This window comes from Patiria miniata, unplaced genomic scaffold (assembly GCF_015706575.1).
Source record: "Patiria miniata isolate m_02_andy unplaced genomic scaffold, ASM1570657v1 HiC_scaffold_14, whole genome shotgun sequence".
Classification (NCBI taxonomy): domain Eukaryota; kingdom Metazoa; phylum Echinodermata; class Asteroidea; order Valvatida; family Asterinidae; genus Patiria; species Patiria miniata.
Genome location: NW_024037052.1, coordinates 2,692,995 through 2,720,473, shown reverse-complemented (window position 1 = coordinate 2,720,473; position 27,479 = coordinate 2,692,995). Strand labels below are relative to the sequence as shown.

General features: G+C 41.1%; 1 protein-coding gene across 2 annotated transcripts; it reads right to left on the bottom strand.

Annotated features, from left to right (window-relative positions):
• LOC119721882 (acylamino-acid-releasing enzyme-like) lies at positions 1 to 27,283 on the bottom strand. 2 transcript variants are annotated; one of them, XM_038191817.1, is made up of 22 exons: positions 27,172 to 27,283; positions 25,974 to 26,233; positions 22,534 to 22,624; positions 21,594 to 21,669; positions 20,331 to 20,485; positions 18,906 to 19,043; positions 18,188 to 18,279; positions 17,503 to 17,543; positions 15,704 to 15,825; positions 14,087 to 14,144; positions 12,201 to 12,310; positions 11,852 to 11,992; positions 10,022 to 10,166; positions 8,963 to 9,049; positions 7,466 to 7,546; positions 6,794 to 6,882; positions 6,108 to 6,218; positions 4,128 to 4,176; positions 3,872 to 3,902; positions 2,422 to 2,527; positions 1,271 to 1,377; positions 1 to 337 (listed from the first exon to the last, which is right to left on the bottom strand). In XM_038191817.1, the coding sequence occupies exons 1-22, from the start codon at positions 27,196 to 27,198 to the stop codon at positions 238 to 240; spliced, it is 2,217 nt and encodes a 738-aa protein (XP_038047745.1). In that variant the 5' UTR covers positions 27,199 to 27,283; the 3' UTR covers positions 1 to 237. The 2 variants fall into 2 exon arrangements, with proteins under 2 accessions (XP_038047745.1, XP_038047744.1); XM_038191816.1 differs by lacking the exon at positions 15,704 to 15,825 and adding an exon at positions 15,514 to 15,635.
• Between the last annotated feature and the right edge of the window lie 196 nt (positions 27,284 to 27,479).

The window sequence follows — 27,479 nt, the reverse complement described above, 5'->3', positions numbered from 1 at the left end:
ACCGAATATTTTTTTTTTTTGGCCTAACAAGTTCAGATGTGGTGTGAGGGAAAAAAAATACAAGATCAATTCCCACACAAACTACCGATACATATTGCATAGTTAGTATCAACACTTTACTTGTCATCATTATTCGTAATGTCCGCACGTTAAGCCAGCTTGACTTTTGATACAAAAAAACTCAATTATCAGTATGACAGTTAATTTCTAATGCTGTTCAGGAAAGGTGCAACATTTTTATATAAATGAGGTGAACCACTTATACATATTCATGAAGCAATCAGACTCTGCGTCAACTCTGGCCAGACCATGGCAGTTGCCTGCATACACCAACATTCTGAAAAGGAAAAAAATAAAAATATGGCATTGACGGCATAATTCAACATTAACCCTCCTGCTATATTTAAAGAGTCACAGACAGTCAAAATTCATCTCCACTTCCCCTGCTGTACTTTTAACAAAGGCTAGTCACCAGCAGTCAGATCACATGTCAAGCAAGCACCGTGACTTGTCAAACTAAGTCAACAGACAAAACAGGCAAGTTGTGGTCACACTGTTTTATCACTCACCCTGAGTCAACGCATAGCTGTATCAAGTTACTAAAACAGTCCAAGGCAGTCAATCCTGCTTTATGTGGGCTGGGAATTCTTAAAGAGGTTGTGGAATGCTCGAAACATTTCCGTCATTTTTCGGGTATATGTAGCCTAAGGTGTGATGAAATAAAAACGACTATTATGTCTGTCATGAAATGAGTACAAAAGGTACTTTTGAGAGCTGTTTTTCAGGTCCTGTTTCGACCCGAACGTGCAATTTGTGTAAAAGTCGTCATTGGGGGCAGCAAACAAAACATAGAAAATCGTGACGTAATAAACAGGACTCCCGATGCAGCGTAGTATAAACGACCCAAACGTGCAATTTGTGTAAAAGTCGTTGTTGGGGGCAGCAAACAAAACACAGTAAATCGTGACGTAATAAACAGGACTCCCGATGCAGCGTAGTATAAACGAGTCCTGTTTATTACGTCACGATTTACTATGTTTTGTTTGCTGCCCCCAACGACGACTTTTACACAAATTGCACGTTCGGGTCGAAACAGGACCTGAAAAACAGCTCTCAAAAGTACCTTTTGTACTCATTTCATGACAGACACAATAGTCGTTTTTATTTCATCACACCTTGGGTTACATTTACCTGAAAAATTACGGAAATGTCTTCGAGCATTCCCCAACTTCTTTAAAAAACTGACTTCAATGCAATATTGCATACTTACTTTGTGGTGACACCATGTGCCTTGAGAGCCCTGTAGTATTCCTGCCCCTGTTTGGGAGGAACTCGTAGATCCACATCACCGATCACAATCATGGTAGGTGTCTTTACCTATGGCATCAGAAATCATAATCCTTGTTACTGGTTAAAATGCATCCTACTGGAGATTCCCAACAATTACATATCTACAGCCTGTCTCCAAAAAAATGGTACAATCAGAAAACAAATTGGTTAAATATAAAATTTCAAAATAAGTCATTCTTACTTGGCATAATATTAAAGAACAAAGACTGGGCTTTCCAATAGTGTTTGTTTGATCTTATTTGCTTTTGTCAATTCAGAGATATAATCAATTTAGTGCGATACACCAAAATCGATTTTGTGCCACTTTTATGCATGGGCAGAGTTGTTTCGACTACTGTGGCACAAACTCCATTTTCGTGTTCCGCAGTAAACTGGAGTTATCTCTGGATTGACAAAAGCAAATGAGATGAAACAAAAAGTATTGGAAAGCCTGGTCTTTTTTCTTTAATGTGATGTTCAAAACGACTTACTTATGTTGAGATTTAATATTGAAAAAAAAAAATCGTTTTCGATTGTATAATTTTTTTTTGAGACAGGCTGTATACATACAACCACAAATGGAAAAGATATAGTATCCTATGTTGAGTCATGGACATTTTTAAAGAATTTCTTTTCCCCTAAAAGCATTTCTCATTCCCATATTCAATTTTTTGCAGACTCGAAATGACTCTAGTCAGAGACTCCACTCTGGTCTGACTTATGTCACAATTTTCAATGACTTGATTCAAGTCATAACGGGCAAATGACTCGACTCCACTCAAGTCACTGTGAGCAAATGGCTCAATTTGACTTGATTCTCTTATCAAAAGACTTGACTCAGCAGATATCACCATCCTCAAACCAGATGGTGTCCAGATGTCAGCCAATTGAATTGAATCAAGCAAGAGTTTTACCACATCACTCGAAGTAGCCAATGCATATATTTGTATACTCTACCCTATATACAAGTACCTAGTCATTCTAACACAGTGTTTTACTCAAGAACATACATCCTACAAGTAATTAATAAAGACAAACTACAATATAAATCATCTAAGCTCGTTGCCAACAATCTCTGATGCTAAGACGTACCTTGTTGGCATGAATGATGGGTGATTTACTCAGCATAGCTTGGTAAATTTCAGGAGATGGCAACTTGTCAAATTCAAAAGGTCCCACACCAGCTTCACAGTAGTTCCTACGAAAAAAAGAAGAATGTATTAATTTTATAAATCCTATTAATAAATACCTTGGAGAGTTGATGGTTTCTGATTGGTCGAGACTCGATCACGTGGGGGTGTATTAACGGTGATATAAAGATCGGCTTCAAAGAACAAGCGAAAAAATGGCCCCTGAACCAGCATTGATCCAGTCCCATGGAAGGCAATGATTGGCCAAATTTACAACAGTCATACGGCAACTTGTAACAATACAGCACTGCACATGCGCTCAACCACCTTCGCGTGAGACTGCTGCGCGCGTACGCAACACAGTTGCTATGTAGGTGCATGTAAGGAAGTTTTAAAACGACATCGTACAGCAGTGCAGTATACTGAGGATGTTTACGACGCAAGCGTAGATCTACGATTTATTTTCTTTAAACACTTCACCCATCGACATATTTACCTTTTCTAAACCAAGCATCTTTGTAATTTTGGACACAAGGAATGTGTAAACGAAATTTCAGCTTCCTCCATCAGGTAAAAATATGAAAACATTGTTGTGATTTGTTTTGCTACGGCAGCAGAAGTCCAAACCCTGGACATCGTACGCGTACGCAATGAAGACGTTGTCCAGCGCAGCCTGGGCCCGGCTGTGTTGTATATAACAACGCTTATTGAAGAGACAGGGTACCACGCATATTTTGAAATATGGCCCATGAACATGAACACAAACAAGTCTGGAAATATCGCAGAAAGAAAGTCACAAAATTGAAGCATTTTAACTGTTTATTTCGTTAAAAAGGTATTTATTAATTTATTAAAAAGGTATTTATTAATGGGGTGACTGCTGTTAATGGACCTCGACTTCGTCTCGGTCCATTAACAGCTGTCACCCCCAAACCCGGTCATTATCACGCAGTGGAGACCGGCTCCTCACACTGTTATTCCCTTATTGTAGCCTAAAACTGCATAGAGACTATGCTTTATCAAAAAAGTAATTTTACCCTCGAGAACTTTTTGCTTAACCTTGTCTAACACTGTAATACTTCTAACTTATTTTATTTTATGGAAAACAGACAAGAGATCGCCCTCGGATGTCTCACAACCAGTACATTGTCAGGCTTATCAGCATGGGATATGAGTTAACACTGAGAAATATCTCCTCTGTTGCTTAAGATAAGGCCAGATGGAAAGAGATTGTGACCGACTGCGGAGCAGTTGACTGACGATGATGATGTAGGACTATATGTAGTCATTTTATATTCATGATAGCCTATGACACACACATTTAGATTTTTTTTTTGGCCTTCAATTACGAGCAATTCCAAAACAATCCTAAACTGGAAATTCCGCTCAGAATGTTTTTTCTCCAGACTTACCAATCGGGAATGTCTGTGCTTCCTAGCATTGCTGTGGAAAATGAATAACACACCATTAATATGAATTATGATGACCTAATTATTTTTATAACAAATAATTACGACAAAAATCATCTCACTACAACAAAGCTAGGAACTTTTTCCACATTTAAAAAGAAATAAAAAGTACCTTAGAATGTTTAATGCTCATTTTTGTTCAATACAAAATAACTGCAAAACTATCTGATGCACTAGATTCTGGAATACATGTACTCACATGCAATGTTTACAACTGGGTTTCTCGCAACACAAGCTTTGTAGAAGTCCTAAGAATGAAAGCAAAATCGACATTGATAAACAAATATTTGAATATTCAATAATTGAAAATATTTTGTTAACTCAGGGTAACCCCTCACCCAAATTTTATAAAAAGTCAACCCTAAATGAGTTAACTGTCAAGAAACCAAAGGGCTGGACGTCAGTGTATGACAATAGATGCGTTGCACTGCAGCCATCTCTGAGGACTGCGCTTTTGTTTTTCAGGGGCACACATGAGTTGTCCATTAGTGCATTCATTGCTATTGAATACAAATTACCTCCAATGATAGCTGCTAAATGCAAATAGTCTCAGAGTTGTAACGAGTCACTAATTTTTGTGACTCGAGTCGAGTCGAGTCATTTTAAAGAAGTGATTCGAGTCGAGTCGAGTCATTTTAAAGAAGTGACTCGAGTCGAGTCGAGTCATTAGGTCAAAAGGTCGAGTCGAGTCAAATAGTTAGCTCGAGTCAATTCGAGTCACGAATATTTGAACACTGTATACCAAAATTTATAAAAGGATGCCATAAGTTTAACCAGCGTCCGAATCCAAGAGGCTTTATAAGAAATCGCCCAAAGCCAATGATGAAACAGCGAATTAGAAAATGTGTTTAAAAATCTGGTTCCTGGATAGTATTTTGTGCGTTCTAGAACCATGAGGTGGGAGTCAGTGGCACGTTGTATATTTGTACATGACTGCTATTCGCAATGCGAAGTGAGCATAAATTTTGCACCGTAATCATTGCAAATACTTTTCGCAAAGTTTTGCTTTTATTTTGGGGACTCGAGTCTTATTAGCCTTCGCTCGAGTCGAGTCGAGTCTTCTGATGAGGGACTCGAGTCGAGTCGAGTCAATTGCTCGCAGTGACTCGAGTCGAGTCGAGTCAATTGCTCGCAGTGACTCGAGTCGAGTCATTTACCCTTAGGGACTCGAGTCGAGTCGAGTCACCAAAAATGTGACTCGAGTCGGACTCGAGTCGAGTCAGTGACTCGAGTCATTACAACTCTGAATAGTCTATACCCTTCCAACTTGGATGTAAAATGAATTCAATATTACCAGAGGGGGAAATAAGATTGGTCCTCAAAGGACCAACCACAATCAACTTAGAGTTGCTACATACAGTTTAGAATGCACTAGTAGCACAAAATGTGCGTTTGGAAAAATACAGTGCATGGCAGGTGTTCTAGCCTGGTACCCTACCGTAATTTCACTCTAAATCTCTGGGATACTTCAAGAGTAAAGTTTTCAAATATCAAAATAAGAATATGGTTCATGATAACAGACGGGCAGATTTTTCAAGGATATAAGTATTTCAAGCATGTGTTGCAATTGGATGTTTACTTCACTTTTCAAAATAATAGATTCCTCTACTGCTGGGACACACAACTTTCTGTTTGGGAGATTATCTTGAATTCACTCTGTGTGCCAAAAGAAGATGACGCTTTTGACAACTTTCAGGAACTCCAGTGGGGGAGACACACCATGTGTGCACCCACTCTTGTTTTACTATACTCTCGAGGACAATGTGTTGTGTTTCCCTTTGTCCCTATAATATAACACTCTCCCATAGACTAAGCACACAAACTTACCACAGAGGACCGTTTTCAACAAAAGACCCAACTTCCGAGGACTGAAAGGATCTCCCTTTGTGTGTCGGTCCTCAGGGGTTATGTAGAACACGAACACACTGGTTCCCGCATGTATGGCACGAAGTACGCAAGATTATTTGTTTCGAATGTGTATGAAAACAGTGGCGTCCTCGCTCGAGTGCTAGACGCTGTTGGGAATGCGTTCGAATGCTCCTCCCAGTGGTCTCCCCCAACTCTCCCTTGGCAACCGTTGAGGGGGTACTTGTGCACGGAGTCCATATAAAGGAAACGTCAATCAACTTTGTCAGGGTTGTTGATTGGAGGACAGGTACCAATATGCAAATATACTTACCGGATACTGACCAATCAGATGTGTGACTAGAAATCCCCCATGTGATCCTCCCCAAAGAACAACTCTATCTTGATCAACCTTCCCAGTTTGCACTGCTGCCAGCACGGCATCCTGGGAAATGCAAGGCATCATGGGAGTCTAGTTATAATATGAGGTTCCCTTAGAAACATAAGGCGGTGTCAGTTAAGATTTTGGTTAAACATATTTTTACATATTGCCATTTTTTTTTTGCATAAAGATACTGAAAGTAATTCCATTCTTTTCTCAGTAAATTTTCAAATTTCGAATATAATTTTGCAAGTGAACGGATGCACGGCATGGTATTGCACGTGCCATGCTTCATAGTACATGTAAATTGTCAATTTTCACCCTCACTTGTGATAAGTTGTTTAATGTATCATTGATTAAAAGAGGATAAACACATATGCACCATTAGGCTTTCATCAAAGGCTGCCATTTTGGATTAGTAACAGTCCCGATAACTAAGCAACTGCCTTGTGTACATGAAGCAAAACAACTGATTGGTGATAATGGTTCCGAATAGCTAAACGTATGCATACACGTATCCATACTTTTAATTTGCAAGAAGCTTTCACGGTCACTACAACACAAGAAACCTTTAATAATCTTCTTGGCACAAAAAAAGGACGCGTGTCCCTGGTTTCAAGTCAAATGGAGATAGATACCTGCACATCATCCACATCCTGTCGTCCCACGTTACCTGGTAGTGATAGGATACTGGCTTGACCAAACCCTAAAGAGCCTCGGTAATTCACTAGAAATAAGAAAAAAACAACACTGGGTAACAGTTTCCCCGATTAACCCCAACTCCCTAGGCCTTTTTGCTAGGATGAAGCCTCAATCCTGCAAAATCCTCCAATTGGCCTCATGGAAAAATAGCATATAGCCTCAATCCTGCAAATTCTTCCATTATTTCTTGAATATGGTCCATGGAGGGGTGACCACTGCCTGAATCCTGCAAAATCCTGCGGCAGTGACTGTCAAGACTTGGCCAGTGACATCCTGGAGCAGTACGGAGGATTTCAAGCATAATCCAGGCCTATATTTATGCATGGCTGAGCAAAAACAACACAAAGTCCGGCCCAAGACCTTGAAAAAGTGCATCCTACGAAATCAGTAACGCACTTTTGCCATGTAATCTCAATCCTCCAAATTCCTCCACTTTGGCAAAGAGGATTTTGAAGGATTCAGGGCGGTTAGGGTTAAGTATGTTGATTCAACTATCATGTGTGTCCCACATATGTGTATTTAATTGCACTAGCAAACTACCAGTGAATCACAGAACTCAGCCAAATCACCTGAATTCAGACATACAAAAGTCTGTATTATTCTCTTACCCAATAGAATAGCGAATCCCAGCTTACAGAACGCCGACACTGACAGCAGATACTCAGCCGATAGTACACTGTGTGGACCACCTACCGGTACAAGAGATAATAAAAAATTCCTAATATTTATTCTGCCTACCCGAATTTTCAACGTAATTTCGACACGCGCACGAAACATGCACGATTCCACAACACTGCTGTCGGTGTACAGGACTTTTGCACTACGCGATGCGTTGACGGAAACATGGTTGGTACATGTGCCCGGCGTTTTTTGTATTCACATATATGACTGCGATCGGAAACCACCAATAACTGAAATGATAAACCTGATTTCCAGGCTGAATGTACGTATGCTCAGCATACAACATGCCCGCACGCGGTGAAGCACGCGCGAGGCGCCGTTGTATACTATGTGAAAGTACGTTGGCCGACTGCCTGTATCGCATGTAGGCTCGGCAACAACAAAGACTGTTTTTAAGACTGCTTTAACGAACAACGTTGTGCCGTGTGTGCGCCTAAATGTACTAAATCGAGAGCGCTAACGAGGTAAAAATCAACGCATTTCCACAGTTTTTCTTCCCTTTTTCCGGTTTATTTTGACGGCCAGAAAAACCTGAATTTTGTGAGATTTTTTGTAAAATCCGGAATTCCAGTTAAAACCGGAAAAGTTGCATATCTGATCAATGGGCCTGGCGGCAAAAAACGAAAGCGGTCCATTGAAAATGTACAGGGCTACAAACAGTTGGGTCATTTCCCTCAATTTGTCCAGGATTTGTCGCTTTTTGTATCTAGAAATTCCCTATAAATCGCCAGAGGCATTACTTTCTGGCCTAAGTGGGTTTTTTGGGGACACAAAATAAAAAGTGAAAAATTTGCTTTCCTCCCGTGTGCACAAGGATGGAGGAAATCACCGGGGCTTCTTTCTGCATGCGTGAACCAATATTAACTGTGTGCTTCAGTTACCCTGTTAAAGGGAAGATGCAACATTTTCAAACATCAAAAAACGAAACGATCAAATTATCAAAAAATATCTCACTGGATTGTTAGGGAATGACAGTCTAAAACATCCTGTAAAGTTGTGGCTCCTGGTGTGCTGACATTTTCAAGAAAAACTGTATTTTTCCAACCCTGGGCGGCTGACCAGCATTGGGGAAAACTGGCTCTTTTTCAAAAAATGCTCTTAATTTTTTTCATATTTAGTTCGTCTGCATTTTCTTTGCAATGGATTACACACCTGTGACGACTTCAAGTCTGCTAGACTGATTCTCTGATCTTACAATTCCCCAAAGTCTATAAATTGCTCCGTTTCATCTTAAGTGGGGTCAGGGAACCAGACGACAAGAATACGATTGGTTTTCTTGGTTTTTCCAGCATCTACAAACCTAAAACGTGAAACAAGTCAGTGTAACAATAGTGGCTATAACATACAAATCCTCCAAATCCATTTATTTCTGAAAATTGCAGCAAAAGCAAATGTTGTACATTCCCTTTAAGATACTGACTTACCATGCGGTAGAACAATAAGTGGTGGTGGTGAGCCTCCATTAGATGTCTGGCTTGGCGTCAGAAGAATGGCCTCATAGTCAACAACACCTGCAGAGTTCACCATTCATTCAACGCATAAATAAACATCTTTTCATTTTGGGTATCAATGTAGCATTGACTGTCATATGAATTGTTTGCATGCTTTTCACAATCATATTTTTCACAATCAGCAGGTGGGCACCAAGCTGCATCAACACAGCACTTTTCAGATCCCTGAAAAGTTTGACATGCATATATTGTGTAAAAAGCTAGATTTGATAAGAAGCCAGTAAATAGTTTTAGTTGCCTGCCGTGCGCCACACCGCGATATGGCATACTGCATACTGGTCCCAGGGGCGGATCAAGGAATTTTTGTGGGGGGGGGGGGGGGGGGCTGAGGGGGAGGTTTCCATTAGCAAATAAATGCTGAATTGTAGACATTTTTTTTTCTCTGGACACTTGACCTTTGTAAAATCAATTCGGGGGGGGGGGGGGGGGGTTGTACCATACTTTCAGAGGGAGCGCTGTTCAAATCAGACAGTCATGAACACTATATCACAGAATTGTGTACAAATACCCCCGTACCCCAGCTGGCTCAGTATGAATTTTGTGCGCAGACGGACATCATTACCAGTATAATTGTCATAATTTTGTTTCGGGGGGGGGGGGGGGGGGCAGAGCAGGAGGCCCCCCCCCCCCCTGGTTCCAGTGTGCGGGGACAGTACGTGCACCTTCAATCCCAACATGCATGTACTTAGACATGTCCGAACAGCAGGCATTAAAATTATGGTATTCAACTAAAAAACTTGCAGAGTTGGAATGCACAAGTCATTCACAGGTCAACTTTCATGTTGAACCACAAGTCAGTTCAAAGCAACAGGGGATGAACAAAGCAACACGGGATGAACAATGACAAAGGAATGCCTTTTATTACAGTTCATTTGAATAGCTTGTGACTTGACTTCAGACTGCAGGACTTGTGACTGACTTGTAGCTACTCGTGACTCGCTTGATCAGGACACTGAAAAATAATGGACTGACCATGTGAAGGATTTGGTTGCGTCTTGGCCTTGAGTTGAAGGATTTCCCAGGATACATGTAGGTCGTCAGGGTTGGCAGCACTAGCATCTAGTGAGATCCAGGCAATGCCAGACTCATGCCCCTCACATGGTAGCTCACCTAACACCTAAAACAAAACAGCCAATTGGGTCCAAGGTTGAAAACACTATTTGTAAGGGAAGGGAGAAACTACAGGGCGAGTAAAAAAAAGAGAAACCCAAATGTCGGGACTATTGTTTTAGTGAAGTTCTGCATGTAGCACTTTCAAAATCTAGGATATGAAAGCCCAACTCATAAGCTTTTCTTTTAGTACAAGAATCATTCAAATCACTCATGTACTTTTCAAGTTACGGATTTCTAACCACATGCACCGTTTTAAAGTTCTGTCCACGTATCACAAAAAGGTAAGTGTTCTTTCAGCAAAATGAAAAAAATCACATAGGGATGTGTGTGAATTGTTTTCGTTTTGCTGAAAGGTACATCTTTTGTGTGATCCGTGGGCAGAACTTTAAAACGGTGGTTGTGTTTTAACTTGAAAAGCGCATAAGTGATTTGAATGATTTTTGTACTAAAAGAAAGCTTATGAATTGGGCTTTCATATCCTAGATTTTGAAAGTGCTACATGAAGAACTTCACTAAAACAATAGTCCCGACATTTGGGTTAAAATTAAGTCCAGTGGGGACGGCTGCACAACTAATGTTCCTGTTAAAGATCTGTTCCTACAGTGCTCTTAAAAAAACCCTCCTTTTTTGGGGAGGGGTCTGCAACCCTCTAAAAAAGCTTTTGTTTTGGGCACAAAAGATATGTTTTGCGATCAGACTGGCTCCACGTCTAACGTTGTCAATAATGATTGTGAGGCGGGAACCAGCCTATCCCGCGGTAACAGAATGATTGTCAAGCCGCAGCTAATTCATAATTTTGTAAAGAAATGAGTCAATAACTAAGTATGGGTCGATTTTTGAGGGGGTCGATGTCTCTTTTTGGATAACTTTTGTACTGCTAGTAAAATAGCAATGAAAAGGACTCTATTTGTTGGGATGAAACTCAAAAATACGACGGGGAATACAACTTTAAGTTACTGCGACTGTGATGTTACAGTGCTGGGCTGAAAGATGACTTGGGAAGTTTCAACACAGCCAAATTAGTTTTACAAGGATGCCAATACCAAATGAAAACAACTCAGCGTTGTTGATCTTATGTAACCATGGTGTCAAATGACTTCCTAACATTGTTGTCAGTGAATCATTGTTTTACTTAAAGGGAAAATACAACATTTGCAAACATCAAAAAATAAAACTACCAAATCATTTTGAAATACCTTGCTGGACTGTTAGTGAATGACTGTGTAAAGCATCCTGTAAAATCATGGCACCTGGTATACTGTCATTTTCAAGAAAAGTGGTATTTTTGTATCAATTTCCAAGACCAGCGTTGGCTTTTTTTCAAATACTGGCCCCAATTGACCATCGCACTTGTTTGCAATCGATTACACACCTACGAACGGGTAAAAGCCAGCTAGACTGGTTCCCTGACCTTACAATTCCCCAATGTATGTAAACTGCTCTGTTTCTTCTTATATGGAGTCAGGGAACCAGACTACAGGAACATGATTGTTTTTCTTGGTTTTTATAGCATTTTCGAACCCAAAACCTCAAAAAAGTCAGTGTAACTATATTTGCTATATATTTCCAACCCCCTCAATTCCATCCATTTCTGAAAATTACAGCAAAAGCAAATGATGTATATTCCCTTTAAGCAAACTACACCTAGAATTTCCAAAGGATTTTAGTAAAACACTCCTTCATACTCACCAACTCTGGCCGTCTGTTTGGAGCACAGCGTGTGGCTAGTATGATATCATCCATAATATCAAGCACAGTCCATGCCCCAAAGATGGGGTCAGAGGTCAATCTGGTCACTGAACACTTCTCTGTGTTTATGACAAGAAGTTCCTGCGTAATATTAAAAAAGGAAGATTTGGAAATATGGTTAGCAATGCATATAAAAATTAAAACTCTATTCATTGATGAAGTCACTGATGTGCAAAGGTGAAAACAAAGTTAATTTTGCTGATGTAAGTTATTATAAATTTCAATTGAATAAAAGTGGAACTGGTTACTTAACAGGACACGCATGGATACAGCTTATTGAGTGCATTACCTCTTTACTTCCCCAAAAAGAGGCCATCACAAGACGCTTGTTATCACTCATCCAGCATTTATCCACTGGATTAACACCAAAGATGTAGATACCAGGGAAGGGGGAGCCAGCTAAATGACAAAGTGAACCAAAAATACATATGAGTAATTTACAGATGTTTATGCTATATTATAATTATATAATATTGGATGGCTTTGAGTTGGATACAAGAATATATTGCACGAGCTATGACAATATTGCACGAGTCGAAGACGAGTGCAATATTGTCATAGCGAGTGCAATATATTCTTGTATCCACCGAAAACAAGCCATCCAATATTATAATTATTATTTATATCAGGCTGACTTGATCCACAAGAAGCACAATTCAAGACACTGTCTTCATTACATCTTTTTCGTTCACATCAAACGTTTTGAAGCTGCCACTGTAATTGTTAACAACAGTACGCATATACCTGGCCTTCTGCGCGCTGCATGCGCGCAGCGTGTTCCGTGTTCGACGGTACGCGCGCGCGCTACGCTCTGTTGAGTGGTTGACAACTGTGACTTTCTATGCTCTTGATCAAGCGGGAACCTGCGAAAATGCCCGGATTGACTGCAATAACAATGTTATTGCAGTCAACTTTTTATGAAAGCATACAATATGCTGATTTATTTTTACCGCCGGAAGCCTGATATAAATAATAATTTCTAATATTGTATTTCCCAACATGTAACTCAAACAAACTTGAAGTGAACTGAGATTATCTCACAAAACTGAACTTTACAATTAATCTTCAATTTCCTAACAATCAATTTATTTTCACAAACGATTAATCTTTAACCATTAAATTTGCAAATTAATCTTCTTGGTCGCATATTTTTTGCTAAGGTTGATTCTGACTTTCTGTTGAAAAATAACATTAATGGTTTGACAATCTTTGTGAAACACCCTCGGATGTGCCTTTGTGCAATGTGCAGATAATTGAGATAACCTAGAATATGTGATTATGTAGTCTAGGGGCTAGACTTTTTTATGGTTCGATACGCGATAACCCGCCTCAGCAGTAACCTGCCGCCACCGGAGGGCGCTATCACGACCAACCAATATTGCCCACAGACTTGTCAGTACCAACATCGAGGCCACTTCCTAAAATCCCCCCCCCCCCCGAAAAATGAGGGTAACTAGTGCGCATGCGCGACTTCTGCAGGCAATTACTGTTCATGTTCAGTCTCACACATACTACACACAACAAAAGAGCTGACCAGTGAAGCTGCACAAATGTCTTGCTGCATCTTTCACATAACTGGAAGAAATTTGAGAGTTTGCTTCGGAACTACTATGATTTTTTTAATACACGCTACATATGTGATGCAATCAAGCTACATGAGCCGTTTGTCGACCCTGGTCAATTTTTATTTTTTTACAGATTTGAAAAGAGCACAATCTCAGCATTACTGCTGTGAAAATCGCATGCTGATACCATCTTTTAAATTATGGAAGTCGGAACACCAAGAGATGTCAAGAAGTGATGCGATGAAGTGATCTTATTTTGGCCTGTATCTCCAAATAACAATTCCCGACAAACGACTCATTTAGCTTGATCGCATCACATATATTTAATAGGCCAAACAGGTGCGCGTGCATTACACAACCAATAGGAATTGGCCTAGACGTTGTTCTGACGGGTTCATGGGTGATATTGGTTGGTCATGATAGTGCCCTCTTGCAGCAGCGGGTTATCGCTGCGGTGTGTTATCGCTTTTCAAACCATAACGACGTCTAGCCCCTAGACTAGTGATTATGCTATGGGACACATCTGTGACACTAAATATTGTAATTAAGTTTATATCTTCTAATCAAAAGTGTTATCAATTTCATACTTATATCCAGAGTCTAGTCGTACCTGTAGGTTTCTGCACAGTGTCTACAACAATTGTGGTCTTCTTGGAAGCCCAATCATACTGTAAGAAACAGATAACAAAAAAGTCTGCAAGTAACCTACATGTATTTCTCTTGTTGGTGAAATGTGAATAATATTTGGCAAACAGGTTTTATAAAATGTCAGGTTTTGAGACACATTAACTTTGAACTTGTCATGCAGCAGATAATGTGTATCACAATGGTTTGGAGAGGCTGTTGTGTTATGTGAGGGATGCCAAGTACCAATGCAATGTTCACAACAGACGAATATTGTAATATAAAAATAAACATGGGTAAGGCCAAAAAAAAAAAGTCTCCGGTTTCTGGTATGCGCGCGCGTCGCCGTAGCCATGCGCGTCGGGAAAATGAAAAAAAAAAAATTTCAATGAAAGATGATGTCTCAAAACCGCCAAACTCACTGGTTTGACTGGAATCCTGCTACTGCACAATTTTAACGTGTTTTTAGATTGGGTTATGGTCGAGAAAAAGCTTTATGTGGCCTCTCTGGACTCCCATATATTTGCGCTAAGTTTAGTCGGGCACCATTTGCAGTAATCAGCCGACATTTGAAGCAAAAAAGTCAGGTAAAAAAAAAAAAAAAGCCGCGTCGCCGCACCACTTTTTGGACAAGCTCCATACCAGAAACCGGAGACTTATGTTTTTTTGGCCTAATTATACACCAATTCTAATAAGTATCAATGCACGGTACAATGAAAACAAGCATTCCAGATTTGGAGGATGCTGGCACTGTGCTTGTTCCGAATATTGTGATATTGGGGTGCTGTGGTCTGATGGTTTAGTGTTTGACTCATGTGCCGTGGTACAAGGGTTTGAACCCTGACTGGGAACATGGAGCTTGTGTTCTTGGGCAAGACACTTTACTACAAATGCCTCTCTCCACCCAGGAGCATAAATGGGTACCTGTGAAGGTAACGACAAAAAAAAGGGCTCATTCCTGATGAACAGAGATGATAATTGTAAAGCACTTTGAAACCTTAAGTATAAAGCGCTATATTATTACATATTGCCGCATCAGTGCAACAAAGTCGTAACTCCATTCTGCAACAAAGTCATGTCTCGCGCGAATACGCTCCGTGCAACAAGATCATATCGACGTCAGTTGACTTTGTGTGTACATCCGGGTTATTTTAAGTGAGATACGACCTTTTGACATTCTGAAACTTGCGTTTCACGTCGGCCCATTTTAGGAGATACGACCTTGTTACGGGGATACAACAATATTAACTGTGTATTTAGTTAAGGTAATAACTAAATTCACACAAAAATAAAGGATTACGAGATTCAAATTTGAAGGCAAAGAGAGAAAACGTGACTAAACAACGACACTGTGGGAAGAGCACCCCTCCTTTGGTCATGTGACCTCCTTTGAGGTCTATAATTGGCCCTTACCATGACAACCTGACTGCAATGATGATGGGGTCCCCCAGCATCATTACACAAGTAAACTAACTTGCTTTTATCCAGGCTAAATCGGGGGCACCATATACTTTTGTCCGTCGTGCTCAGTAGTTCTGTTCGCAAAAAAAGTAATCAAAAAAACCATTGTGACTTAAACAAAACATTTTGAATGCAATCTTACCACAACGACTTGGCCGCAATGCCGGTGCGGTCCCCCGACTTCATTGCATAAGTACGCCAACTTAGTTTTGTCCAGACTAAAACGTGGACACCACAAAGCCAAGTCTGTTCTACTAAGGGCTTCTGTTAACAAAATGCAAGGTTTAAGAAATCAAACTAAGCCCCCCAAAAAATCAAATATACTCCCTACAATTTGAATTTTCTAGAATTCTAAGAAGAACATGCAGAAAAAAAAAACTCATATAAAAATGGGAAATATAACAATGGGCAATTTTTAATACGACAGTCGAGATTTGTAATGCATTTCTGTTTGAATTTGTTTCTTTTAACTTTTTAAAACAAATGTACACTAGCTAGCCCAGGTTGGACGAAGTCTTCATTGCATTACGACTGACGTCCAGGATGAGAATTCTCTACACAAGACCACCCAAAATTTGGACCAGATTTTTGTTACGTTTTACCTCGTTACAGAAGCTTTTTCACACCTACATTTTCTATGTGTCCTTCTCTATCGATCCAGGGGTTCAGGAATTCCATATGTGATGCTGACCGGCATTAATCAGGAAAATAAACTCTAAAGCAACGTTAACCTTGTATGTGTTTGTAGTCTCTTTTCATCAGTTTTATTTCCGAGTCGTACGTCATGTACGTGCGCACGAAAGCACGCACGCACGCTAGCGCCCTCATTTGTTTAGTTTTGGTTGGAACAGTGACGTCACTCCAGCCAACCGACGTCACGAAAACGCTCAACCAATGACCAAAGCCGAAACATGTTTCTGGTAACTGGCGCAAAAACACGCTCGGTCATTGGATTAGTGATGATTAGATTCAAGTAAGTGCGCGTGCGTATGAGGGTGGTTACTAAGCAAATCGCGCGTGCGCACTGCATATTCACACTGCATAGTCTGGCTCCCAGACCAGACGTGATATGAGCGCCGAGAATAATTGTCAGGTCTAGGGAACCAGACTACACGCTGCACGGACGTACGTCATGTACGACTAGAATAGACTCGGCGGTGAGAAACTGATGAAAAGAGTCTACAAACACGTACAAGTTTAACGTTGCTTTAGATTTTATTTTCCTGATTAAGGTCGGTCAGCATCGCAAATGGAATTTCTGAACCCAGCGGCCCAATACCATAGATAAGGACACATAGAATACTACGACGTAAAAATTGGCTTCTCCAACAAGGTAAAAAATATTGAAAATATTCGCCCGGTTTTGAGCACTTCATACCCTGGACTCCCTCCGTAACGTAGGGAGAAAAGGGAGTCCACCTGGGCTAGTACACTAGCCAATTTGGTATTTCTACAATGCATGTGCACATAAAGTTTTCACAAATTTTACTTGGGACTGAAAACAGCGGATAAATGTGCCAAAAATGCGATCCGTAATTTTCCATTCGTAATCAAAAGAAAATGGAAACTTTTCTTGACACTTGGAGCATACACAATACTGTGCAACATGGTGCAGTGCAAAACTTGTTGATGTTTTGTACTTAAAGAGTCCATAACAAGAAGCTTTCTTCAATTTTGTCAGTATCCTGTATAACTATCCACACATGTGGTAAATTGTTAACCAAGGAAAGGAAAATCATCAAAGAAAGTCGGAATACTAAACTGGCTTATATTTAATAATGAAGGACAAAAGCTAAATTGCTCAAATTGGGTACAATGTTTGCCTCAAACGGCTTAACAAGAGAAGATGTAAATATACAAGTACATGTGGTCCATATTTGTTAGTATACAAATACAACAAACACAAGTATCAACATTTTCAAGAAACAATAATGGACTCACCACAACTGTTGCCTTCAAACTGGGCAAAGTACAAGGCACTCCTGGCAGGAATAGAAAACATGTAATGCGTTCATCTATGAGTAGGTGGTAGACCACATTACAATCTATACACCAGTATACAAATATTACATGGTTTGAGGGTGGACAGACAATATTCACTCCGTGAGGTACCAGTATTGGAAGCTGACAAACTAGTTCCCGAGGCGAACTAGTTTGTCAACTACTGGTAGTTCAGAATCTTCGATTCATTCACTGTAACTATGCCACCTAACATAACTGTATTCCTATGCACTATGATTTTCAAAGCTCAATTTCATAAAATGAAAAAGAAAAGAAAAACAATTACAGGCACAGACTAACAAGCAGGTTTTTAAAATAGTAAGTAAAGTCTGTCACGAGCCAATGTGGTCCATCAGGCCGATGTTTATCTCTGGTTTCAGTAGCATGAAACGACTGAGAGTATTTCTATTCCCCCTGGATGGGATGCTAGTCCATCGCAGGTTACTCCCCAGCTAATGCCGGTACCCATTTATACTCCTGGGTGGAGAGAGGCAAGTGGGGATGAAGTGGCTTGCCCAAGGACACAACATATGGCCAGTGACTGGATTTGAACCCATGACTTTCTGATCATGAGTTGCAAGCCCTACCCACTCGGCCACACTCCCCCAAAACAATCATCCCCTACCTTCTATTATAGCAGTATCTCACACCAAGTCTGTATGGTTCATGAAACCAACCAACAAATACAATGCCAGAGTCATTGGGAGCCCATATTGCCTGTTTGTGAGAGAGAAAAAGACACTAATATTGCAGAAACATTTTTGGTGAATGAACAAATAAGCTATCGAGTTTTTAACAAACTTCCGCAAACAAAACAAGCCATCTACTGAATAAACACAACAGAAATATTTGTGTATGACAACAAAGTGAAGTGGTTCTAGTAACAAAACCCTGTACCAAAAGACACCAGTAGGGCTATGCAGTATGCATTTAGTATTGAATACTCAGATTTCATGGATGAAGATTTCATTTAAGTGGTTTCTTTACCTTGCTTTATAAAAACTGAATCAAAAATAATTACAAAAGATAAATATCAAAGGTGCGATTATTCTGTGTCGAGATGCCGCTGCTTCCACGATGATCACACAATTTTGCAGTTTTGTAACCTGAGCACGACTTTTGTGCTTGATGCCGACGATTCCATCTCAACGCAAGCAAATTATTTGTGTTCATCGCTATGGACTCCATGCCCAAGAACTGCTCAGCAGTTACTACGAGAGAATTGAGACCACTGAACTCTTCATCGCGTTGCCAATGGTGCCTGATGCCCACATGAAGAGGTTACCATTTTAGTCAATTACTCATTTGTCAGTAACATTTTCCTCACTGGAATAACTACTTACATGTCCTGCAGATACTTCATCTGGTACAGAGTCCAGTATGCTGATAGTCTGGTTCTCGGTGTCTAGTACACAGACCACAGGATGATGTTTGGATACCAGTGTTTCACCCCATTCCTCATAAAGGACATTCTCATCTCCCTACAGAATACAACAAAAAAGTTGTAGAACAATGTATGGTCCCTCATCAACACAATGTTATTATGCTTGAATAAGCTCAATGCTTTCTTAGAGAGTCAATGAGGAAAAGCACATTATGTACCTACAATACAGATCCTAAGAGGACAAAATTCCAACCAATCATTAGTTATTCAGTTGACATCTAGCCTTTCGCCAAGGCTTTAAAAATTATTACCCCTGATGATCAGGCACACAATTCCTAGAGCACATATTCCTGATGCAGCAAGGTTGTATTTCACATCCAGTATCTGACTTTACAGATTCATGGGGCAATTCCATGGTACATGTATCTCACGTTACATTTCAGGGTTCGACTTTAGAGGTAGCCCGCTAGCCAAATGCTAGTCAAAACAGCGGCAGGCTCAGTCAAACTTTTCCTTCAATAGCCTGGCTGGCGAGTCAAAAATGATTGGGATACAGCAATGATGAAAGGACAGGAAAAAATAAACAATTAAATTCAGAAAGCAAACCTGTATCAATTTGTGTCCATTTTTATTAACTATTTAGGGTTAAATTATTAGATCTGTTTATTAAAAACACTGACAAGATTTATGTTCCCTTTGACTGGATATCACAGTTGACGTTGCGATGCTTGTAGTTCTCAAGATTTCATTAAATGTTCCACTTTTTAGCCATGTCCACTTTACAGCATTTGCAAACATCGAAGTTTTTACGAAATACCTTACTAGGATGTTGGTAAATGACAGTCTAAAACATCCTGTAAAATTATGGCACCTGGTGTGAAGTCATCGTCAAAAAAATGGTATTTTTGTATACATTTCCAACGGTGGTCGGCTGACCACCGTTGGAAAAACCTAACTATTTTTCAACTACTGCTCCAAATTTACAATTTTTTTCAGTCCAAACTTTGTTTGCTATTGGTTACATGTTCATGAACGGGTGCAGGCCAGCTAGACTGGTTCCGTTACCTTACAATTTTCCGACCTCTATAAATTGATACATTTTATCTTTAGTGGAGTAAGGGAACCAGACTACTTAAACATTTTTGTTTTGTTTTTTTGGTTTTTCAAGCATTTTCGAACACAAAACTTCAAACATTTCAGTTAAACAATATTTGATCTATTATACTAACCCCTCAAATAGTTCATTTCTGAAAATTACAGCAAAAAGCCAATGATGTACATGAATTCCCTTTAATATGGAATTGCCCTTCGATATCCAATACAAGTGTTACTGGGTGTTAGCACCAAACCAACCCTCTATGTACACCAGGAATGAGGCCTTTACCTTGACTGGCTTGTCTTTTCCTGAAGCCTCCTCCTCAGTCTGTACATTTGTCTGGGATTTGGGGTCAAAGTATGAGATGGTCTTAGGCTTTTTCTTCTCTGCTATGTACACCAGACGTGTCTCTGATGAATCCCAGGCCAAACTGCCAAACAACTCTTGAAAAAAATTAAATCAAAATGCACCAATGTTAAGACAATACTTGTGAATAATTGTGACGTGCTCTGTAGAAATGAGTCCGATGTAGCAAATATGACATTTTGAGTTAATGAAAAAGCTTAATAAGCTATTCATAATACCTAAGACAGTTTATCCATCACATGGCTGGCTTTAAACGGATAATAAAACACCAGCTAGGTGCATTACTGGTTTTAAACACTTTTCTGATGTCACATGAAATTTGGACTCTATGAAGTCTGGTCCCTTTTTCCCATTTATTGCTTGAACGTTCACAATTTTCATTTAGGAATACATGCAATACTACCAATGAGTCCATATTTTGAGAGTCCTAAATTCACACTACACTGCCACCGCCGGGTTCTGCACCACATCGCGCAGTACGCGCCACGTGCGCCAATCTCTATATAAGGAGTTGTTTACGACTACTCGCGAGAGGGACATACCATAACAGAGCTAGAAGGGGTTGATAAAACACTAACTGGTTTTAAACACTATTTTCCGGTGTCACATGAATTTGGACTTTTACCCTTTTATTGGTTGAACGTTCACAATCTTCATGCGCAATACTACCAATGAGTCCGTATTTTGTAGAGTCCTAAATTCACACTACAACAGCACCGCTGTGTTCTGCGCCACTTCGCACAGTATGCACCACGCTTGCGCCAATGTCCATCTAAGGAGATTTTAGTACCACTCCCCAGAGACACATACATGTACCATGAACATAGCTAGAAGGGTGTTCTTCAAAACATGAAGTAAATGTGTTGAACAAAATCATCGTTGGAAATCTATAATCTTTTATTTTTTACTTGTTCAGACTTTTTGACTGAAAGATATTTAATGTGAATAAGAATAAATATGTGCTTGGCAGGTATTAAACAAGTAGGTTTAAAACCGGCTTGGGGCCTGGTCGCCAATAATGTTCGGCTCGGGCCATTATCCGCGTCCAGGCCTCAAGCCGGTTTAAATGTACTTGTTTTAAACCAGCCAAACACAAGAGCATAACTTTATTAATTAAAATAGGTAGATGCTTTTCTGGGTAATTGCAAATGAAGCTAAATGGCTTAAACTAAACAAGACACCTACCATCTTCATATACTTTCCCGTGCTTTTCCTGTGCTGATAAATCTATGTTGTGAAGTTTATGGTTTGCATCCCATACCTAACAGAAGAAAAACACATGGGAAAAGGAATTTGTGAAGGTATTCTGAGCTTGTTATATTGTTAACCTTTACCCTCCTTTTGTTTGATCAGTCACAGTCAGTCAAAAATCCAATCCTGTTACCCTACCATGCTTTTTACACAGGGCACAGGCTAGTCACCAACAGTTAGATCATATTTCTTGTAGGCACTGTGACAGCCAAATTCCATCAACAAACAAAAGCAGGTGACTGGTAGACACAGCTGGCTTAGCTGGCCAAAGCAAAGCTATGACAGGTTTCAGAACAATCAAAGCCAGTTAATCCTATTTTATGAACGTCCTTAACCACGACCCTTCAGAAGTCCCTCGATGGGTGTTACACCAGAATGTTGAGAATGGTGCTTAACATCGACTAGAGAGACCACGTGCCTAGTAACACCCTTTACAGCATGCTACCTTGGATCTCACAAAGGATCGCATACAGGCGGATAGGCATGGCAGGGCACTGCTGCAGACACCCTGAGCTACCAGCAAGCCGTCTAGTGCTGTGGGAACCGACTCATGGGCTGAAGCTGAGGGGAAGACAGAGGACGAGATGCCGGGGCGGAGACCACAACAGAGTTGGCTGCCTGCATAATGGATAGGGAAGATTGGAGACGCCGAAGGGGTTCCCGCCTGCAGCCGACATGATGAAGGCAAGGACCACTCCACTGTTAAAGTCACTTGATTTATTTTGACTGCTGGGCTGGCCTTGTGGAAATTGCCAGCCATAGAGACAAGTACCTCATGACTGATACAGCAACAGGTACCCAGTTCCAAAATTACCAGTAAGAGCACAATACAATGAGATAAATCCAAGATGGCAGTATTCCTTGAGCCACTGACCTCTACATATTGCTTCTCGTCTCCCTTCTTGTTCTTGACTTCCCTAATGACTGCCCGCTTAGCTCCAGAAGGACTCACACTGCTCAGTAATCTGAGAAAAAAAAAGTGTGCTAGTTTTTCTCTTGCCATTTGACATACAAAAATGTAACTTTGTAGTAAGGTACAGGCAGAAGGCCATGTTGGCACCAGAAAGCACACCCACATACTTACCTGTTCTGTAGCTGTGGGCACCACACTAGCGATAGTTACCGGTATTGTTAAAAGTCCCCACAACTCCCTCCTAATTTCCCCCAACAATAAAACATACCACCCCACAATGTGGTCACACATACTGGAATTTGTATCCTTGTCATGCTTGTGGAGTCATTTTTTTGTTCTCGTGTCCTAAAGTTTTCGAGTTTGCAAGGGTAGTTTCAAAATGCTCCTATTGTAAGGCCCCCCCAAAAAATAAGTCGGTCCTCCTCAATTTTTTTTTACCAAAGAGCACCAAGGAATGGGAAATTGCACCAAGGCAAATGATCGAAAGCACCAAGGCAAATTATGGAGGGCACCAATGTACATGAGGACACCAAAAAAGCAAAATAGTACCTACCTTGTCTGTACATTTCAAGCTTGAAGAAAAAAAAAAAAAGAAAAAAAAAAAAAAGAAAAGCCGCGTGGCCGCGTCAATTCCGGAACTTTGGTCTGACCAGAGACCGAATATTTTTTTCTTTTGGCCTAACCAGAAATAATTAATGAAATTCAGAATTAATATCCTGTACATAAAATACTTCAATTTGCGACAGATCAACCCACCTTGGAAATTCCTAGTTTTAGAGTAAAATCCATATATCTTTTTTGCGATAACCTTGTGGAGACACAATCATCTATAGAAATTGCTCTGTGGAGACATAAACAATCTTTTGCTCCCTATTATGCACATGTCTCCACAGGGTACCATGTACCAGATTACTGCTAACGCACCTGGAGCAACTATAGAATGCAGGGCCACGCCGGAGCAAGGTTTTTTAATTTGCTTGGAGGCGTGGATGGATAGGAGTAATAGATATGCAAACCTGCAAAAAGTGCTAAGTACAGCGAATGCACTTGTCTTCTAAGCTTCTCATGAAGGATCGGAAGGGAGGGCGTGCTTGTAAACGTGTTGGGGGCACGGTACGGATCGGAGTGGCGGAGGCGCGGAGTCTGGGAGTCGCAGAGTCTAGTCGCGGCCGGAGACGCGGGGCACTGGAGTGGCGGAGGCGCAGAGTCGCGGAGTCGCAGAGACTCGCGCCGATAGAGGGCGCAATTCTCGGCGGAATTTTTTTGAGAACGAAGCATCCGTATCCATTTTAAATGGGCTCGCAAATTAGGAAGGGAGGAGGGCGACGGGGTACTGTCTGGAGTGGCGGAGGCGCGGAGTCTGGGAGTCGCAGAGTCTAGTCGCGGAGGAGACGCGGGGCACTGGAGTGGCGGAGGCGCGGAGTCGCAGAGACTCGCGCCGATAGAGGGCGCAATTCTCGGCGGAATTTTTTGAGAACGAAGCATCCGTATCCATTTTAAATGGGCTCGCAAATTAGGAAGGGAGGAGGGCAACGGGGCACTGTCTGGAGTGGCGGAGGCGCGGAGTCTGGGAGTCGCAGAGTCTAGTCGCGGAGACGCGGGGCACTGGAGTGGCGGAGGCGCGGAGTCGCAGAGACGCGCACCGATAGAGGGCGCAATTCTCGGAGATATCGACTGAGCTGCGGCTCCACGACTCCACGATCGATTTTCGGAGGTAGGTCGACTGCGGCTCCACGCCTCCACGCAGCCGTACGGAGGCGTGGATGTAGAGTAAAGTGGCCCTGCATTCTATAGTTGTACCACGCACCTACATGTACACACCAAGTCTGGTTTACTCTACTTCCAAGGACCGTTATTGTTCCCTTCTTTCGTTCCTATTTTTTGTCCTAAGCTTTGTAAGAAGGAATTTTGCATCAGATTGATGTAAATTCAATATGTACAACATGTAAATTCAAAATTGAATTCAAAATTGAATATACATGTACATCACCCCGACGCAAATTCCATCTTGTGAACAGTTTCATTGCGGTACCCTCTGCTATATCAGATTCGAACCAGCCAACCGATTCCGGCAAGCTCAGCGGAAGAGTGGTAAAACGTCTGCGATAGAAAGCAGGAGGTACATGTAGTAGATTCGAGTCCCACTCGAGTGATTTTTTCTCACTCGAGAGGTAATACACTGAGTATACAGTGTTTATACGTCAGTGAAGGGCAAAAACCAGATTTTGAATGTCCTATAATGTTTGTAATAATAATAATAATAGTGGGTTTTTATAAAGCGCACATATCCACCCGGACTGGTGCTCAATGCGCTACATCATTATTACCCCTGCTCATTGGGCCAATGAAGCATTCCAAATACCATCTCAGCTCCCTGGGGTGTTTATAGCTCAATGCTGCCTGTTAGATGCAAGGAAGCTAATTTAATCACAATAACCATCTCTGCCCTCACAGGTACCTATTTTACCTGGGTGGACAGAAGCAATGAGTGACAAAGTGCCTTGCTCAAGGGCACACGCACCATGACCCCAGGCTAGACTTGAGCCCACAACCTGCAGCTTTACTCGCAGACCATGAATCCAATGCCCTTAACCACAAGGCCACAGCACTCCACTGCACACGAAAACCTTCGGAGGACTTGGGTTCAGGTCCTCAGAAGGTTGTTAGCACAAGTAGCCCATTGTTCAAAGTCCTCAGATATAACAGATAACCAGGTTACAGAAAAGCTGCTCACAGTATAGCAGTGAGGCAGGTCCATTTATGGATAAAATGAAATATGTTGCATTGCTTTTGGGGGAAAGTTTGCAATGTAGCACACTGCATAGCAACCACTGATCTCTATATAAAGACTGGATAGCTAATAAAGAGCTGCACAATGAATGAATTTGACGCCATATTGGTGAGACCGGCTGGTGATCTACAAAGGACAAGTTGCCGTTTTTATAGACAGCATGATTTCTTTTGTAACGTCGCGGTTCACTTGACTTATATTTTGACCACCTCCACTGACCAAGGTTAACTACAATTTTTCTAACGTCGTGGTTACTAAAATTCCGCAAATATCACTTTTTCGGTGTTTTGAAATAATCATCACTACGGAAATGTGTCCCTTTTAGAACATCATAATATGTGTACGTGACCAAAATGCGCGTCAACTGTTGATACAACGCGCGCGTATTTACGCGTAGAACGTTCGTATTATACGCGGCCATCTTCGTGAGACTGGGGGCGAATTGGCCAATATGCAAAGTCTACTGTGTGAATGTTGTATGCATATCCGCTATCCAGTCTTTACATAGAGATCAGTGATAGCAACCCATAAAACAGCTCAAAATATATACACGAATCTAAAACAGCAAGATCTTGATTCTCACAAGACTCACGACATTATAGACACTTACTCTGCCTTAACCTCTGCAGAGTGTCCCGCGTTGATAACTCTTCCTAACTTATTTCCCTCTCCTGGGAGAACCAAGTGGACCGACTGAAATCTCACTTTCTCCGATCTCTCCAAATCTCGTTGGCTCCAGTCAGTTATAACAGAGAGTGCGCCCTCTTTTGTCTGGAGCAGAGTAGCCTTTGCGGGAGTAGGTACTGCTGCAACATCTCTGTAAACTCTTGTTGCTTCTTCAAGACTTGGATGCGAAGAACTGACTGAAGACTAAGATAATCAAAATACAAGTGGCAATGCAATGAATGTTAAAAAGAACATCATTAATAATAGCAAAAATCAAAAGAAAATATTGTCATGCATTTACACGTTTTTTTAGCAGTATGTAAATTTGGTGTCAATTGTGGTTCTGCATGAATCTTGGATGTCAATGAAGAAACATTTTAAATAGGTAGTGGATATTTTGCCGGAGGTAACGCCGGCAAACTAACGTTTACTAAAAGTTTGCCGGCGGCAATCCATATCAACAGAGGGCGCTGTACTCTTTAAGATAGGGCTGAATTATAACATGTATTAAATTCCCACCAAAGTTGTGTAGCACAGTCGGTGCAATGGTTAAGCAATGGCTCTAGTGACTAGGATGTCCCGAGTTCGAATCCTGATCCCCGCCACAATTTTAAGGGTTTTTTTTCCCATCCCCAAATTAATAAGAATATTCTTCTTTTATTATTTTAAAATGTCTCAAAACATTTTATTGCAGAGTATTAATTTTTCTTTTTCAGATTTGTGGCTCTGGAGGATTTTTTTTAAAGGGAAATAAAGTCCAAAGTTATAAAATGGTCTGATTCCCATCTTGTAATTACAAAAATACAACGATAATATTGGCATGGAGCCAGACTAAAATTTGTGACCGGAAAATGTTCAAGTACAAAACAACAGTAACTGCGCATGTTCAGTGCATTTATATCCGGCAAACTAACGTTTACTGAAGGTTTGCCGTCTCCGGCAAAATATCCACTGAAATACCAAATAGGATTGAATCTCCATAGACTTTGTACACAGCCGCTGAAGTGGCGTCAGGTTGCAACATTCTTTCCCCTTTACATAAGATTTTGTATCATTAATTCTCTCACTTGTCAGCTTTTATCATTAATTCTCTCACTGATTCAACAGGGCACAATGTTATTGTTAGAAATACATGAACGAACCTGGGTCTGAGACATGTTGGCTGCCATTTCATGCACGGTGTCAGGTCAACTCGCCCCCTGACCGACTCGCCCCTTACAAGCTCGCCCCCTGGCCGACTCGCCTCCTGACCGACTCGCCCCCTGACCGACTCCCCCCGTGGCCGACTCGCCCCCTCGCCGACTTGCCTTTCCTAGCCGACTCGCCCCCGACCGACTCGCCCCCTGGAAAATGGACCGATCCAGTAAGCTCCGCCCACTGCGCACGTGGGCAAATTAACACGTGCTCCTCTCCAATGCCACGCTGCATTTTTCTTCCGCGCGCATCATAC